Source organism: Hemitrygon akajei, chromosome 1 (assembly GCF_048418815.1).
Source record: "Hemitrygon akajei chromosome 1, sHemAka1.3, whole genome shotgun sequence".
Classification (NCBI taxonomy): Eukaryota; Metazoa; Chordata; class Chondrichthyes; order Myliobatiformes; family Dasyatidae; genus Hemitrygon; species Hemitrygon akajei.
This window is the reverse complement of record NC_133124.1, coordinates 89,969,704-89,988,491: the sequence shown is the minus strand read 5'-3', so window position 1 is coordinate 89,988,491 and position 18,788 is coordinate 89,969,704. Positions and strand designations below refer to the sequence as shown.

At 38.6% G+C, this 18,788-nt stretch overlaps 1 protein-coding gene across 18 annotated transcripts in view; it reads left to right on the top strand.

Moving 5' to 3' along the window:
* The window catches only part of LOC140728745 (focal adhesion kinase 1), a 527,596-nt gene that overhangs the window by 326,506 nt on the left and 182,302 nt on the right, over nt 1-18,788 (top strand). For all 18 annotated transcript variants that reach the window (XM_073047795.1, XM_073047782.1, XM_073047790.1 and 15 more), the window contains 2 exons: nt 9,688-9,795; nt 12,492-12,609. In XM_073047795.1, coding sequence (XP_072903896.1) covers nt 9,688-9,795; nt 12,492-12,609 — 226 coding nt within the window. The remainder of the gene's footprint in view (nt 1-9,687; nt 9,796-12,491; nt 12,610-18,788) is intronic.

The following is an 18,788-nucleotide window of genomic DNA, read 5'->3' as shown; positions in this document are numbered from 1 at the left end:
TATCTGGCATTTTTAATATTTTAAACTAGAAACAATACAACTGAAAAAAATTTATATTTTGTCTATTAAAATATTTGCATTCCATAAGACCATAAAATATAGGAGCAGAATTAGGCCATTTGGCCCATCGAGTCTGCTCCACCATTTCATCATGGCTGATCCTATTTTTCTCTCAGCCCCAGTATCCTGTCTTCTCCCCATGTCCCTTCATGGCCTGATCAATCAAGAATCTATGAACCTCTGCCTTAAATAGACATAAAGACTTGGCCTCCACAGCTGCCTGTGGCAAAGAATTCCACTGATTTACCACTCTGGTTAAAGAAATTCTTTTTCACTTCAGTTCTAAAGGGACACATCTCTACTCTGAGGCTGTGTCCTCTGGTCTTAGACTCTCCCACCATAGGAAACATCCTTTCCACATCCATGGTCAAGGCCTTTCACCTTTCGATAGGTTTCAATGAGGTCACCCCTTATTCTTCTGAATTCTAGTCACTACAGGCCCAGAGCCATAAAACATTCTTCATATGAAAAGCCATTGAATCCTGGAATCATTTTTGTGAACCTCCTTTGAACCCTCTCCAGTTTCAGCACATTCTTTCTAAAATAAGAGGCCCAAAACTGCTCACATTCGCCATTGCCTTATAAAGTCTGAACATTGCATCCTTATTTTTGTTTTCTAGTCCTCTTGAAATGATTGCTAACATTGCATTGGCCTTCCTCACCACATTCTCAACCTGCAAATTAACCTTAGGGAATCCTGCACAAGGACTCCCAAGTCCCTTTGCACCTCAGGTTTTTGTATTTTCTCTCCATTTAGAAAATAGCCCTTTCATTTCTTCTACCAATGCGCATGACCATACACTCCATATTCCATCTGCCATTTCTTCGTCCATTCTCCTAATCTGTCTGTCCTTCTTCAGCCTCTTTACTTCCTCAAAACTGCCTACACCTCCATCTATCTTCGTATCGCTGCAATCTTTGCAACAAGTCATCAATTCCATCATCCAAATCATTGACATATAACCTAAAAACACAGAACCTTGTGGAACACCACTAGTCATTGACAGCCAATCAGAAAAGGCTCCCTTTATTCTCACTCTTTGCCTCCTGCCAATCAGCCAATCTTGAATCCATGCTAGTATCTTTCCTGTAATACAATGAGCTTGTTAAGTAGCCTTATGTGTGGCACCTTGTCAAAGGCCTTCTGAAAATCCAAGTATGCAACATCAACTAATTTTCCTTTGTCTATCCTGTTTGTTATTTCTTAAAAGAATTACAACAGATTTGTCAAGCAAGGTTTTCCCTTGCTGACCACAGCCTATTTTATCATGTGCCTCCAAGTAGCATGAGACCATTCTTAAATAATCAACTCCAACATCTTTCCAACCTCTGAGGTCGGTCTAAGTGGCCTATAGTTTCCTTCCTTTTCTGCCTCTCTCCCTTCTTGAAGAGTAGAATGACATTTGCGATTTTTCAGTCTTCCAGAACCATTCCAGAATCTATTGTTTCTTGAAAGATCATTACTAATGCCTCCACTATCTCTTCAGCCACCTCTTTCAGAACCCTGGTGTATACCGTCTGGTCCAAGTGATTTGTCTCCCTTCAGACCTTTTAGTTTCCCAAGAACCATCTCTGTAGTTAGGGTAACTTCACACACTTCATGACCCCTAGCACTTGGAACTTCCACCATACTGCTAGTGTCTTCCTTAAAGACTTGACGCAAAATACTTATTCAGTTTGTCTGCCATTTCGTCGTTCCCCATTACTACATCTCCAGCACTTGTTTTCCAGTGGTCTGATATCCACTCTTGCCTTTCTTTTACACTCTATGTATCTGAAAAAACTTACGGTATACTCTTTAATATTATTGGCTGGCTTACTTTTGTATTCCATCTTTACTTCTTAATGACTTTTTTAGTAACCACTGTTGGTTTCTAAAACCTTCCGAATCCTCTAACTTCCTCCTAATCTTTGCCCTATTATATGCCCTCATTTTTGCCTTTATGTTAGGTTTGACTTCTTTTATTAGCCATCTTTCCTTTAGAGTATTTCTTCCTCTTTGGGAGATATATATATCCCGTGTCTTCCAAATTGCTTTCAGAAATTCCAACCATTGCTGCTCTGCCGCCATCCCTATCAGTGTTCTTTTCTAATCAATCCTGGCCAACTCCTCTCTCATGCCTCTGTAATTCCCTCTACACTGTAATACTGATACACCTTTAGCAGCAGCTTCTCAAATTTCAAGGTGAATTCGATCATATTATGATCACTTGCCCTAAGGTTCTTTTACCTGCATATTGAAGTCCTCCATGACTATTGTAACATTGCCCTTTTGACATGTATTTACTATCTCCCATTGTAATTTGTAGGCCACATCCTTACTACTGTTTGGCTGTCTGTATACAGCTCCCATCAGGGTCTTTTTACCCTTTCAGTTGCTTGGCTCTGTCCACAATGATTGAACACCTTTCAACCCTATGTCACCTCTTTCTAATGATTTGATTTCATTTTTTACAAACAGAACAATGCCACACTCTCTGCCTTCCTACCTGTTTTTTCAATACAATGTTTCTGGACATTAAGCTCTCAGCTATAATCTCTTTCAGCAATGATTCAGTTATGCCTAAAACATCATACCTGCCAATCTGCAACCGTGCTGCAAATTCATCTCCCTTGTTCCATATACTGCGCGCATTTAAATACAACACCTTCAGTCCTGTATTCACTCTTTTCAGTTCTGTCCGCTGTAACAACAGCCTCTCCTCACTACAAATTGCCTGTTGGTAAGCCAGCTACCTCATCTTCACCACTACTATCCGCCTTTCCTGTGATACTTCTTGCATTGAAATATATGCAGCTCAGGGCAGTAGTCGCACCATACTCAGCCTTTTCATGTATTTGAAGACCATACAGCATCAGAATCAGGTTTATTATCACCAGCATGTGATGTGAAATTTGTTAACTTAGCAGCAGCAGTTCAATGCAATACATAATTTAGCAGAGAGAGAGAGAGTGATAACTAATAAACAAGTAAATTGATTACGTATATTGAATAGATCATTTTTAAAAATTTGCAAAAACAGAAATACTGTATATTTAAAAAAAACTGAGGTAGTGTCCAAAGCTTCAAAGTCCATTAAGGAATCGGATGGCAGAGGGGAAGAAGCTGTTCCTGAATCGCTGAGTGTGTGCCTTCAGGCTTCTGTATCTCCTACCTGATGGTAACAGTGAGAAAAGGGCATACCCTGGCTGCTGGAGGTCTTTAATAATGGATGCTGCCTTTCTGAGACACTGCTTCCTAAAGATGTCCTGGACACTTTGTAGGCTAGAACCCAAGATGGAGCTGACTAGATTTACAACCTCTGCAGCTTCTTTCGGTCCTGTGCTGTTGCCCCTCCATACCAGACAGTGATGCAGCCTGTCGGAATGCTCTCCACGGTGCAACTATAGAAGTTTTTGAGTGTATTTGTTGACATGCCAAATCGCTTCAAACTCCTAATAAAGTATAGCCACTAATACAACATGCTGGAGGAACTCGGCAGGTCAGGCAGCATCTGTAGAAACGAGCTGTCAACGTTTCGGGCCGAGACCCTTCGTCAGGACTGAAGAGGGAGGGTTGTACGTGTTGCTTTGACCACAGCATCTGCAGTGTACTTTGTGTAAAGTATAGCCACTGTTTTTCCTTCTTTATCACTACAGTCGGCCCTCCTTATCCACGGGGGATTGGTTCCGGGACCCCTCACGGATACCAAAATTCGCGGATGCTCAAGTCCCTTATTCAACCTGTCTAAATGCGGTGGACCTTAGGACCCAGCGAAACCCCAGACCTTATTTAACCTGTCTCAGTGCGGTGGACATTAGGACCTGGCGGCAGAGATCTGAATCCGTAGTGTTTCTGTTCACAAAAGTAATCATGAACGCGATTGAAAATAAAGTGGAAATAATAAAGTGATCGGAAAGAGGTGAAACACCATCGGTCATTGGAAAAGCGTTAGGCTATGTTAGTCACCGATCGGAACAATTTTAAAGGATAAAGTGAGAAAGGCTCTGCCCCGATGAAAGCTACAATTATTACTAAGCAACGCAGTGGTTTAATTATTGGGTTTCGGGTTTTTGATCCTCCACATCAACCTGGCACGGTGGAGAGCACACTTGGGAGCGATCTGTCCTGAGTCCCGAGAACTTCCGTTCCCGAGCCCGGTGCTGAAACATACGTTCTTAAGTGTTTTATATGCATAGAAAGGTAAAATATATACTATATGCTAAGACAAACATTTGACTAACTGATGATAAATAATACCAGATGTACCTGTTCCGACTTTCTTAGTAAGAGAACATCCGATTTTTTTCGATCCCGTTCCACGATAACCCACACACATCCTCCTGTATACTTTAAATCATCTCTAGATTACTTATAGTACCTAATACAATGTAAATGCTATGTAAAATAGTTGTTATACTGCATTGTTTAGGGAATAATGACAAGAAAAAAAAGTCTGCACATGCTCGAACAACAAGTGCTGGAAGAGCATTCCCGGGTTTTCATGATTCGTGGTTGGTTGAATTTGCGCATGCGGATTTCGCAGTTAAGGAGGGCCGACTGTACATCAATATACTGGGACCAGATTAGATCCTCAGAGATCTTGACACCCAGGAACTTGAAGCTGCTCACTCTCTCTACTTCTGATCCCTCTATGAGGATTGGTACGTGTTCCTTCAACTTACCCTTCCTGAAGTCCACAATCAGCTCTGTTGTCTTACTGATGTTGAGAGCCCAGGTTTTTGCTGCGGCACCATTCCACAGGTGACATAAGTGGTGGTGTTCCTCGAAAGCTGTCTATATTGTGATTTTCCAATTAACAAAGCTGTGTGACCTGTGTATGTGACAGGAGATGCAAGTTTTAAAAAAGTTATTCACTCTTCCCCACCCCCCCACAAATTCTGTAAGAGTGAATTTTATTCCATATCCCAATTTTCTGAGTAGTGGTTTGTGAATTTTGCAAGGGTAAGTTCACATTACCTGAAGGACCGTAACAAGAGGGTCACCTGTAATGGTAAGATGGATATTTCATTTGATGCATTCAGATAGACCATTTATATAAGCTTTTCATAATGATGAAGAGATACTGAAGAAAATGAACTGGGTCTCTGCTACAACACTTGACCATCTTGGATTAATTAATTCACCCCATGTACATTCATAGGTAAATTGAACAGTTGGGCTGTCTGGGAGAATGGTGCATAATCTGAGAACATAGGGTTGTAAAATACAAAGTGTATCTTCAAATAAAATGAGATAAACACCTTTATCAAGCAGATACAATTCTTGAACTGTAGTATACTAATTGCCTACATTGAGAACTGCTAGATCACATTTTTTCATCTTTATTTAACATAGTACAGTATTTGTGACTTCTCCATTCTCTTCTGAGGATGTAGGCTCAAATGGAATGCAACTTTATTGGACAGGCAGCAACCAAGCACCCTACCCAGCTGTCTTTTTATTTGTGAGCCCAGGCCCGACTTTCAGCTGTGACTCAATCCTGTCATTGCCTGTTAACCATGAACAGTCACATATGGTTATCGGTTAAAGATCAAGGGGAGTCTTTGCCATTTTTCCTTTCCTTTGTTTTGTTTCTTTGAGGCTGGTTGCTGTTTTCTATAAGAGTAACAAGTTCAACGCTGAAAAAAAAAGGCACCTTCCTTCTCCTTTTCTATATTCAACACAACTGTGATGAGGAGATTACTAGAGGCTTTAGGAGATTTCCCTAATGGTTATTTATTTTATTTTAGATGGTATTATTGAAGACTTATTTTGTAATTAGTCTGAATATGTCATGTCTGAAAAAGTACTGGTGGGTGACACATTAGGTAAATTGATTTCTTTGTCAGAAAAGCTTTCATTGATTATTCTGTTGTAATCTTCCTTTTCTTTAATACTAATTGATTAAAAAAATAATAGTTTCTTTCAAAACAAGTAACTTGCTCTCTTTCTGTAAAATAATTGTTCTATTTGTTTAAATCAGAATCAGGTTTAATATCACTGGCACATCATGAAATTTTGTGTTTTGAGGCAGCAGTACAATGCAATACATAATTTAAAATGATATATCTATATAGTATTAAATAGTGAAAAAAGAGAACAAAAAAGTGAATTAATGTATTATGAGTTTATTGTCCATTCAGAAATCTGAGGGCAAACAGGAAAAAGCTATTCCTGAATAAATATTTGATAGTTGTGTTAGTTGGCCCCACGGTTGTTTGTATATTTAACAATAGAACCTGGTATTTTTTGCTCAGGTTTTGCACTTGGAATACAGCAACTTATGCTGGAGTTGCCATGGGGAAGTGACACTCGAAATTCTAATTAATTGTATAAAACCAAATGTAAAGTTTTCAGTGATTCAGCACATTTTAGAAAATCTACAGAAGTAATTAGTTATTAACAAACATTTAGTCAGTAGAGCCTTGGAGACATAGATGGATCCAAACAGAGTATGCATTCATAAAGTTGCTTTAGAAAACAGAAGAGGCTAAGCAATGGTTTCAGTTTGTTACTGGTCAATGGTCTTGTGTACTTAGGTCATATCACTTGCCAAAATTTGAACTCATTTAAACTGAATTTGATCTAGTGTAGCAACAGTAACTGGAAAACAATGTGAGTTAGTGGTTTGTCAGACACAACTGCAGTCCATTAATGATAAATTAATCAATTATCTGTGTGCATGTGTATGCCTTTGAACCTGTTTGTGAATCATGTAAAAAATGCCCCATCAAGGGTTTAATTAATGAAAGTTTCAGTGATCAGTATTGAAATTTTTATAACTTTTTTTGTTCTTGTGTACACAATTCTGAAAGAATGCTGGAGTGTTCCTTTTGGTGAACGATAATGATTACTAGAGTGTTGTGTTTTTTTCTCTCAAGCTTTTTCAACTGAACTGATTATTTGGTTTTTATATTGTTGCTCTTTGGGAGAGCTGCCTATGGGAAAGTAGCAGGTAAAGTGCTTCAGGGTATTCTCAAGAAAGATGGAGAATGTTTTTCTTTAAAACACTGATACTTTACTTGGAGCGCCATCTTTCGGAATGTTTTGTTTATGGTGATCAAATGGTGTCTTAATATCCATTTTTAAAATGATTGCTGTAGTAGAGATATTTTGATTTCCTTTGATCTTCCGCAGGATCAGCAGCTTTTAATGATAATTACAATACAGGTTGTTGGAGTAGACCATTGCACTTATTTTTAAAGAGATTGCATCATGAGAAAGCATTAAAAAATTTAAGCAGTAAAAACAGATTCATGAAATATTCAACAGGTCAGGTAGCATTTGCTTTGAGTTGAATAACTTTTGCTAGAGTAAGAAAAGTTTAGAGATATAACTGGGTTTAAGCAATTATATAACAAAGAAAAGTTGAACAAAAGAGAAGGTATGAAATATGGACAGTACAGTAGCATAGTAAAGTGCACAACTTTACAGTCTCAGCAATTACTGATCATGATTCAATTCCTGCCACTACCTGTAAAGAGTTTGTATGTTCTTTCCATAACCATGTGGATTTCTTCCAGGTGCTCCGGTTTCCTCTCACATCTCAAAGACATACAGGTTAGGGTTATTGAATTGTGGGCATTCTATGTTGGTGCCAGAAGGGTGATGCACTTGCAGAATGCCCAGAACACTCCTCACTGATCTGACCTGAAGCAAGATGACATTTTGATGCATGTTTCGTTGTTTCAATGTATATCAAGCCAAGTCAAGTCAAATTGCTTTTATTGTCATTTCGACCATAACTGCTGGTAATGCAGCAGCAGATAACTAATGTATTATCAAAGTACATATATGTCACCATATGCAACCCTGAGGTTCATTTTCTTCTGGGCATACTTAATGAATCTATAGAATAATAACATAACAAAATCAATGAAAGACCACTCAATTTGGGCATTCAGCCAGTATGCAGAAGACAGCAAGCTGCAAATACAAAAAGAAAGGAATAAAAATGATAAATAAATATCGAGAAGATGAGATAAAGAGTCCTTGAAAGTGAGTCCATTGGTGTGGGAACATCTCAGTGATGGGGCAAGTGAAGTTTGGTTCAAGACCCTGATGGTTGAGGAATAGTAATTGTTCCCGAACCTGTACTTTCTTCCTAATTGCAGCAGGGAGAAGAGAGCATGTCCTGAGTGATGGGGTCGCTGATGATGGATGCTGCTTTCCTGCAACAGAATTTCTTGTAGATGTGCTCAAAGATTGGGAGGGCTTTGCCCATGATGGACTGAGCCATATCCACTACTTCTTGTAGGATTTCCCATTCATGGACATTAGTGTTTCCATAGCAGCCTGTGATGCAGCTAGTCAATATACTCTCCACTGCACATCTATAAAAGTTTGTCAAAGTTTTATATGTCATGCTGAATCTCCACAATCTCCTAAGGAAGCTGTGCTTTCTTTGTAATGCCATTGTGTGCTGGGCTCAGGACTGGATAATAACACCAAGGAATTTAAAGTTGCTGACCCTCTCCACCTCTGATCCTGTGATGAGTATTGCCTCATGGACCTCTAGTTTCCTTCTCCTGAAGTCAATAATTAACTCCTTGGTCTTGCTGACATTGAGTAAGAGATTATTGTTATGGCACCACTCATTCAGATTTTCAATCTCCCTCCTATATGCTGATTCATCACCACCTCTAATTCGGCCTATGACAGTGGTGTCATTAACAAACTTGAATATGGCATTGGACCTATGCTTAGCCACTCAGTCATAATTGTAAACTGAGTAGAGCAGGGGGCTAAGCACACAGTCTGAGAATTTATCCTTTTATATGAGAACTATTAGTTTTATTTTGTCTTTGTTTGATCTTAGATCAGTTTTCAAGACAGTCCAGTGAGTTTTTCCATTGTTATTAAACCTTATGTGTACTTTTATTTTGTTCCAAGTTACAAGATTATTAATGGAACTTAAATTCCACAGCTGCCATGGTGAGATTTGAAATCTAACCTCTGGATTGTTCGTCAAGGTCTCTGCACTATTTTCTTAACTGCTGCAACAACACCATTCACTAGATCACTGCAGCTTTATTAGATTTTCTCAAGATAACAATAATCCTCATTTATTTCTTTTATTTAGAACTACTTTTGGTAATTGTTTTATTAATATTGCTCGTACTGAGGGAGTGGAAAAAGTTAGTTTTGCAAGCTATCCATACTCACTTCAAAACATAAGTACGTTGTGGTAGTACAACAATAAAGTGTTAACAATATATAGAATATAGTGTTACAATTACAGAGAAGGTGCATGCAGGCACCATGGTGGGGTTGAGGTCAAGAGTTTAGTTTGGTCACGTTTTTGTACGTGATTATGGATCAAATGGGCATCAGGACAGTTAATTTGGAATATATTACAGCAATCAATTTTTATTTACTGTATTTAATATCTTTAGAGAATTATTTACATTCAAAACTGCATGACATTTTTCAATCTTTAATTATCCTGCCCAAGTCTTGTAATTACTTCTGAATCTGGTCTCTGAGCTTCAAAATAAAAAGAGTGATTTGTTTTTTGATATGTGGAGATTTTGTTCCCTGGGGCCTGTTATTTTTTGCTGGTGGGGCGTTGTTGGGAGGACACACACAACTTAGTCTTTTATTAATTGTTGTAGTAATTTAAAGAAAATTTTCCTTGTTCACAGCCAACTCACCTGGCTAATTTCAACCAAGTGCAGACGATTCAGTATTCGAACAGTGATGACAAAGACAGAAAGGGAACTTTACAATTAAAGATAGCTGGAGCTTCAGAGGTAAGGGCAAGAATTAATCTGAGTAGAATACCAAATGTACTGAACTTTTGATGAGGTATAATCGGGGAGTTGGAATGCTTGATTTTTTTCATCCAAAACTGATAACTTCTGCTAAGAATTTTTAAACCAGTGCAAAGCCCCTCACCAGCACATACAAAATACTAATAACCTGATCTCTTGGATGTTTGAAAATTATTTAAAGATTTAAAGATATTAGACATATTCCAGTTGTTCTTTGGCTATGGCTATGAAAGTGATTAAGCCAGTAATATGCAGGATCATTTATTTGAGAAGATAATTTTCTTTGTTGACAAAAACCAGTTAATTTGGCATTGTAATGTGTTGCTTTTTTACTAGTAACTATATTGGTATATTAAAATATGCAGTGTTTGTGGAATTAATTTTAAATTAATTTATAGTGGTGCTAGAAAGTTTGTGAACCCTGTCGAATTTTCTCTTAATTCTGCAAAAATGTGACCTAAAATGTGATCAGATCTTCATGTAAGTCTTAAAACTAGATAATGAGAACTCAATTAAATAAATAACACAAAAAACATTATACTTGTTCATTTATTGATTGAAAATATGATCCAATATTACATGTATTTGTTGGAAAAAGTTTGTGAACCTTTAGGCTAATGCCTTTCACAAAAGCTATTTGGATTCAGGTGTTCTAATCAATGAGATGAGATTGGAGGTTTGGGTTGTACAGGTGCCCTGCCCTATAAAAAAAAGGCACACAAAATCAGATTACTGACAGAGCCTGCTCTTCTCAAGAAAGATTCATTTATGTCTAGCACATCTCGATCAGAACAACTTTCAGAAGACCTTAAAGAAGAATTGTAGAGATGCATAAAACTGGAAAAGGCGACTAAAGTTTTTTTCTAAAGATCTGAGTGTTCATCAGTCCACAGTAAGAGAAATTGTCTACAAATGGAGCAAATTCAGTATTTTCACTCTTCCTAGGAGTGGGCATCCTGCAGAGATCACACCAAGAACACAATGTGCAATGCTGAAGAAGATGAAAAACAACCCAACAGTCATAGCAAAAGACCTGTAGAAAACTCGAGAACTTGCTAAAATCTCTGTTCATGTGTCCACTATTAAAATAAAACACTGACCGAGAATGGAAGGACACCATGGAAGAAACCACTGCTCTCCAAAAAATGCATTGCTGCATGTCTCAAGTTTGCAGAAGACTACCTGGATGTTTAACAATGCTTTTGGAATAATGTTCTTTGGACAGATGAGAAAAAAACGTTAATGTTTTGTCAGAAATGCATATTGCTATGTTTGGAGGGAAAAAGACAGTGCACACCAACTTCAAAACCTCATCCCAACTGTGAAGCATGGTGGAAGGCTGCTTTGCTGCCTCAGGCTTGGACAGCTTGCAATCGTTGAGGGAACAATAAATTCAAAATTCTATCAAGACATTTTACAGGAGAATGTCAGGGTAGTGGACCATCACCTGAAGCATAACAGAAGTTGGATACTGCAACAAGACAATGATCCGAATGACAAGAGCAAATCAACAATGGAATGGTTTAAGAAGATGAAAATTTGTGCTTTGGAATGATGAACTCAAAGTCCTGACTTTAATCCTGTAGAAATGTTGTGGAAGGACCTGAAGCAATCAAATTCATGCAAGGAAGCCCACCAACATCCCAGAGTTGAAAGCAGGTTTGTAAGGAGGAATGGCCTAAAATTCCTCAAAGCCATTGTGCAAGACTGATCAATAGTTGCCAGAAACGTTTTGTTGAAGTTCTTGCTGTTTAAGTGGGTCACGCCATTTACTGAAAGCAAAGGTTCACATATATTTTCCAACAAGTACATGTAATATTGGATCATTTTTTCTCAATAAATAAAAGTATAATGTTTTTTTAATTTATTTAATTGAGTTCTCTTTATCTACTTTTAGGACTTCCATGAAGATCTGATCATATTTTATGACATATTTATGCAGAAATAGAGAAAATTCTACAGGGTTCACAAACTTTCCAGCACCACTGTACATTGAATTGCGCTCTTTGACATTGCATAATGGAAGATAGAGTTCATGTCTGCTTATTTGTCAAACCATTCGTACTTACTACCTGTTACGCCGCTGCCATTTATAGCAACAATGAAGGTACTCCATTTCTGGTGGTGTTCAAGGCTTCTTTCATCGTGTCAGTAGCTTCCTCTCAGTTTTCACTACCGCCAGTCAAGCAAGTTCCAGGTGAAGACTCAAGAATGCCATCGCATTGAGATGTAGAAGGATTCTTCCTTGCTGTTTGCATAACAATTTTGTTTAACCAGTCAGGGTTGTTAGCCCTGAGCTGAACCCCTGAAACTGGAGGACAGATGGACCACCATTAGTATGGCCTCTACCCTTTGACCTATCTGGCATGGGTGACACCACCAGGAGCCAAAGCATAAAGCCCTGTCTCCAGCCAACGTAGCTCTCTAGATCATTGAGACATTCAAGCCTCCAGAACAAACAAGATTGTGGTCCTTGTGGAGGAAATCACTCATAAAGTTGTTGGCAATTGGTGCACATACAGAGACAGAAGTTGGTAAAATCTCATTCCATTTTTATGGCTGCAATGATACATTGATATTTTCAAATTTGACATTTTGAACAGAATTTGATTCACCTGAAGACATCAAACTGTTGGCATAAACCATACATTTACATAACTTTGTGTTATTTTCAGCCTTTGACCATAACAACTCCATCGTTGAACATCGCAGAAAACATGGCAGACTTGATAGATGGTTATTGCCGTCTTGTGAATGGAGTTGTGCAGTCATTCATTATCAGGTCCCAAAAAGGTAGGTCCAAATGTTTTCTCTGTTTTATTAATCTACAGGTGATAATTAGGAATTACATTTAAGATAATTTTCAGAAGAAAAATAACTAATCTTCAGCAAATGGATGATATTGTTAAAATTTGAAATTATAGCAAGTTCAACAGAATTTGTTTTGTAGGTTCATGATACTTCAGATATCTTCCAAATATTCTGCTTTGCCAACTTGTGTTAAAATTGCTTTCCAAGTTATATTGCATATCAACAGAAACTGAATATCAGTAATATCCTCAGAAACACTAATCGGTGCATCATTAATCAATAGTGGATACTAGAAATGTACACTTATATTTTTACACATTTCTAAATATTTAATTCCTATAATTTTGTAAGTATGAGAATTAAATAGTGTACACTTAATCACTGTTTATTTTAATTCATGCTTTATGAAACTCTTGCTTCATGACAGCGCCTCATTCTAAAGCCTTTTACTTCACAGCTGTTGATTAGTAAGTGTGCATGTTTGCTGTTAGGGAATGTAAATGATTTCTTTTTTGTTACACATCATTGGCTTCAGCTTAATACTTCATTTCCTGTTGGTTGCATAAAGTTTATACATCTGTATTAGCTGTTCATACTTGGGTAAATATTGGTGACTAGGTTAGTTGCAAGGTACATGTTACATAATTTTTCTTTATTCTATTTGGTACCGCTGATCATCATTGATGGTGACATTTCATGCTTTTTTTAAGTGTTTGTGATCAAGATGAGTAAAAATGTTCCGAGCTAAGTGTGACAAATGCTCATGGAATCATTCCAACTGAATTTGCCACAAGACCAAGGTTATTAAATCATAATTGCCATTCTCTGTATTTATGCACATGCTGTACAGTAAATCTTTGTGTTCCTCTTTTTTTTTAAACCTTTGTTAAGGTCAACCTCACCATCATTCTCCAGTATTTCTTTTTTAGTATCAATGAGCAAGTGCAGTTTTGTTCAACACCTAAGAATTCAATCATGGACAGTGTGCTTCCAGATTTTCTCCCTGTTTACACAACCTAGTATAAGAAACAATTCTTTGTTTTCATATCTCCCCATCTTCATAGTGGCTCTTAATAATATCGCACCCAGATATATGATCAGTTTCCATGTTTATGCTAACAAAATATGCTTCAGTGTTCTGTCAGGATTTCCATTATTTCCAGTCTTTTGCATTGCTCAATTGCTTGTACAGAGCAACTTTTTTGTATGATTTGCACATTTCTCAATCCATTAGAATGTTTTTGACAAGAACAGGCCATTCGTCCTAACAAAACTTGCCAAATTCCTTTTCACATAGTGTGTTGAAATAACTATCACGTTTAGATTTGAAAGTCTCTAAGGTACTACTCCCAACTACCCAACTAGGTAGTTTGTTCCATATGTCCACAACTCACTGTATAAAGAAATGCTTCCTGTTGTTAGACCTCTATATTCTACAGCAGGAGTTCCCAACCTTCTTTATGCCATGCACCCTTTCTGTTAACCGATGGGTCTGTGGACCTCAGGTTGGGAACCTCTGTTATAGAGGGAGAAAAAACATTTTCAGTACTTCATGAAAATGTCAACAGACATGTGCCTGTCATTTGATGGAGGATGATTTGAGTCCAAGGATGTTGTAATGATGAGTGTGCAGTGGATAACTAAGAAAATAGACTTTGTATGCGACCTTGTGAAATGAGTGCACAATATATATCTTAGCTGAATTTTGCTCAAGTCAAGTCAAGTCACTTTTATTGTCATTTCGACCATAACTGCTGGTACAGTACATAGTAAAAATGAGACAACGTTTTTCAGGACCATGGTGTTTACATTGTGGTGTTTACAGAAAGATATTACAGAGGTGTTGCACCAAATTTAGTCTTGAGAGGGGAGAATGTATAAACTCTTTACAGGTTGCAGCGGGAATTGAACCCGGGTCGTTGGAGCTGTAAAGCATTGTGCTAACAACTATGCTACGATGCCGCCGCTATAGACATTATGTGGACAAGAAGGATTAGTTCAGTTGGCCATTTAATTACTAATTTGATTTGGCACAACATTGCACGCTGAAGGGCCTGTACTGTACTGTTCTAAGTACTGTGGATAGATTTCACATTCTTATTTGATGAAATCTGTAGTTAATTCAATGAAAAGGCTTTATTAAGCATTCTATAGTACATACTGCTGTATTGTAGAAGTATCTACTATAATGCTATATTTTCCACTAGCCAGACAATCTTCACCCTCTTGTTCCCCACTTAAACCAGAATGTAATGATTATTGATTTTTTTCTACTCTAACCTTGAAAAACTGTTTTAAAATGATATGAGAAGATAATGCTGTGGAAAAATCTGGGAGATAGCTGCAAAATGCTTCATGGTTGGATGTCTTCCCATGCAGGATTAATTCTGATTCTAATTCAGCATTTAATACCATCATTCCCACAATCCTGATTGAGAAGTTGCAGAACCTGGGTCACTGTACCTTCCTCTGCAATTGGATCCTCAACGTCCTAACAGGAAGACTGTAATCTTTGTGGATTGGTGATAATATATCCTTCCTGCTGATGATCAACACTGGCACACCTCAGGGGTGTGTGCTTAGCCCACTGCTCTACTCCCTGCATATACATGACTGTGTGGCTAGGCATAGCTAAAAATAACATCTATAAATTTGCTGATGATACAGCCATTGTTGGTAGAAACTCAGGCGGTGAAGAGAGGGCATATAGGGATGAGGTATGCCAATAGTGGAGTGGTGCTGCAGCAATAACCTGGCACTCAACGTCAGTAAGACGAAAGAGCTGGTTGTGGACTTCTGTAAGGGTAAGATGAAGGAACACAAACTAACCCTCATAAAGGGATCAGAAGTGGGGAGAGTGAGCAGCTTCAAGCTCCTAGGTATCAAGATCTCTGAGGATGTAACCTGGTCCCAACATATCAATGCAGTTATAAAGAAGGCAAGACAGTGACTATACTTCATTAGGAGTTTGAAGAGATTTGGCATGTCAACAAATACACTCAAAAACTTCTGTAGTTGTACTGTGGAGAGCATTCTGACAGGCTGTATCACTGTCTGGTATGGAGGGGCTACTGCACAGGACTGAAAGAAGCTGCAGAAGGTTGTAAATCTAGTCAGCTCCATCTTGGATGCTAGTCTACAAAGTACCGAGGACATCTTTAGGGAGCAGTGTCTCAGAAAGGCAGCGTCCTTTATTATGGACTTCCAACACCCAGGGCATGCCCTTTTTTCACTGTTACCATCAGGTAGGAAGTACAGAAGCCTGAAGGCGCACACTCAGTGATTCAGGAACAGCTTCTTCCTCTCTGCCATCTGATTCCTAAATGGACATTGAATCTTTGGACATGACCTCACTTTTTTTTTAATGTACGGTATTTCTGCTTTTGCACGTTTTTTAATCTATTCAATATACATAATTGGTTTACTTGTTTATTTTTTTATTTTATTTTTTTCTCTCTGCCAGATTATGTATTGCATTAAACTGCTGGTGCTAAGTTAACAAATTTCACATCACATGCCGGTGATAATAAACCTGATACTGATAGATAGATAGATAGATAGATAGATACTTTATTCATCCCCATGGGGAAATTCAACTTTTTTCCAATGTCCCATACACTTGTTGTAGCAAAACTAATTACATACAATACTTAACTCAGTAAAAAATATGATATGCATCTAAATCACTATCTCAAAAAGCATTAATAATAGCTTTTAAAAAGTTCTTAAGTCCTGGCGGTAGAATTGTAAAGCCTAATGGCATTGGGGAGTATTGACCTCTTCATCCTGTCTGAGGAGCATTGCATCGATAGTAACCTGTCGCTGAAACTGCTTCTCTGTCTCTTGATGGTGCTATGTAGAGGATGTTCAGAGTTATCCATAATTGACCGTAGCCTACTCAGCGCCCTTCGCTCAGCTACCGATGTTAAACTCTCCAGTACTTTGCCCACGACAGAGCCCGCCTTCCTTACCAGCTTATTAAGACGTGAGGCGTCCCTCTTCTTAATGCTTCCTCCCCAACACGCCACCACAAAGAAGAGGGCGCTCTCCACAACTGACCTATAGAACATCTTCAGCATCTCACTACAGACATTGAATGACGCCAACCTTCTAAGGAAGTACAGTCGACTCTGTGCCTTCCTGCACAAGGCATCTGTGTTGGCAGTCCAGTCTAGCTTCTCGTCTAACTGTACTCCCAGATACTTGTAGGTCTTAACTTGCTCCACACATTCTCCATTAATGATCACTGGCTCCATATGAGGCCTAGATCTCCTAAAGTCCACCACCATCTCCTTGGTCTTGGTGATATTGAGACGCAGGTAGTTTGAGTTGCACCATATCACAAAGTCCTGTATCAGTTTCCTATACTCCTCCTCCTGTCCATTCCAGACACACCCCACTATGGCCGTGTCATCAGCGAACTTCTGCACATGGCAGGACTCCGAGTTATATTGGAAGTCTGATGTGTACAGGGTGAACAGGACCGGAGAGAGTACGGTTCCCTGCGGCGCTCCTGTGCTGCTGACCACCGTGTCAGACCTACAGTCTCCCAACCGCACATACTGAGGTCTATCTGTCAAGTAGTCCACTATCCAATCCACCATGTGAGAGTCTACTCCCATCTCCGTTAGTTTGTGCCTTAAGATCTTGGGCTGGATGGTGTTAAAGGCACTAGAGAAGTCAAGGAATGTAATCCTCACAGCACAACTGACCCCATCTAGGTGAGAGAGTGATTTGTGCAGCAAATACGTGATAGCATCCTCCACTCCCACCTTCTCCTTATACGCAAACTGAAGAGGATCCTGGGCGTGCCTGGTTTGTGGCCTCAGATTCTGTATTGTTTTCTAAGACATAGTACTTATTTCTTATAGTTCTTCTGAGTCCAAATATGGTTTCAAATATCTACAATAAGCAGACTGCATTATAAGTTCACAGCAAATATTTGGAGAAGAGTTTCCAGAAATGAACAATTTGCACAGATGAGCTTTAATTAGATTTTTGAACTTGATATTAGTTTAAATAACTGGTTTTGTATTCATCTAAGTAATTTCCATATAGGCTTTAATTTGATTTTTAAACCTCTACGCAGCTGATTTGGTATTCATTTGGGTAGTGGTTCAGCAATCTTGAAGCAGCTATTTTTCCAATGTTTTCGATCGCTGTAACTTCCTCAATGCCTCCTTCTTGCTTACATGCACTCACAATAAATATTTTTCAGGCACAATTAATGTTTTAAGTCTTCTGTCTTCAAAAACCTCCCTTTCATAATTAATTTATATGTACATGTGGAAAAATTCCTATCTTTTTGAAATGAGTTTTTTTTAAAGTCACTGCAGGGAAAGTAGTTTTCTCTGTATTCTATCTTAGCTTATGATTTGTATGTAGTTGGATTCATGCACAATGTAACTGTTCTTCAGTTTCCTCCCAGAAAGAAATATGCAAAATGTGATGAAGCAAGTCTAAAAGATAAGACCAGTAATAATCGGTATTGGAACAAAAAAAAATCTTAAAATATAGAATAGTCTGACTGATGGTAGTTCTAATGATGCATTTATAATTAGAATGACCAAGCTTTCTGACAGGATGCCTTTTACAATTTTAGATTAAGAAAAAATAAAATCACAGTTTATTTCTGTCATAGAGACAGGAAGTCCTACTTGACAGATAGACCTCAGTATGTGCAGTTGGGAGTCTAGGTCTGACACGGTGGTAAGCAGCACAGGGGCGCCGCAGGGAACCGTACTCTCTCCGGTCCTGTTCACCCTGTACACATCAGACTTCCAATATAACTCGGAGTCCTGCCATGTGCAGAAGTTCGCTGATGACACGGCCATAGTGGGGTGTGTCAGGAATGGACAGGAGGAGGAGTATAGGAAACTGATACAGGACTTTGTGATATGGTGCAACTCAAACTACCTGCGTCTCAATATCACCAAGACCAAGGAGATGGTGGTGGACTTTAGGAGATCTAGGCCTCATATGGAGCCAGTGATCATTAATGGAGAATGTGTGGAGCAGGTTAAGACCTACAAGTATCTGGGAGTACAGTTAGACGAGAAGCTAGACTGGACTGCCAACACAGATGCCTTGTGCAGGAAGGCACAGAGTCGACTGTACTTCCTAAGAAGGTTGGCGTCATTCAATGTCTGTAGTGAGATGCT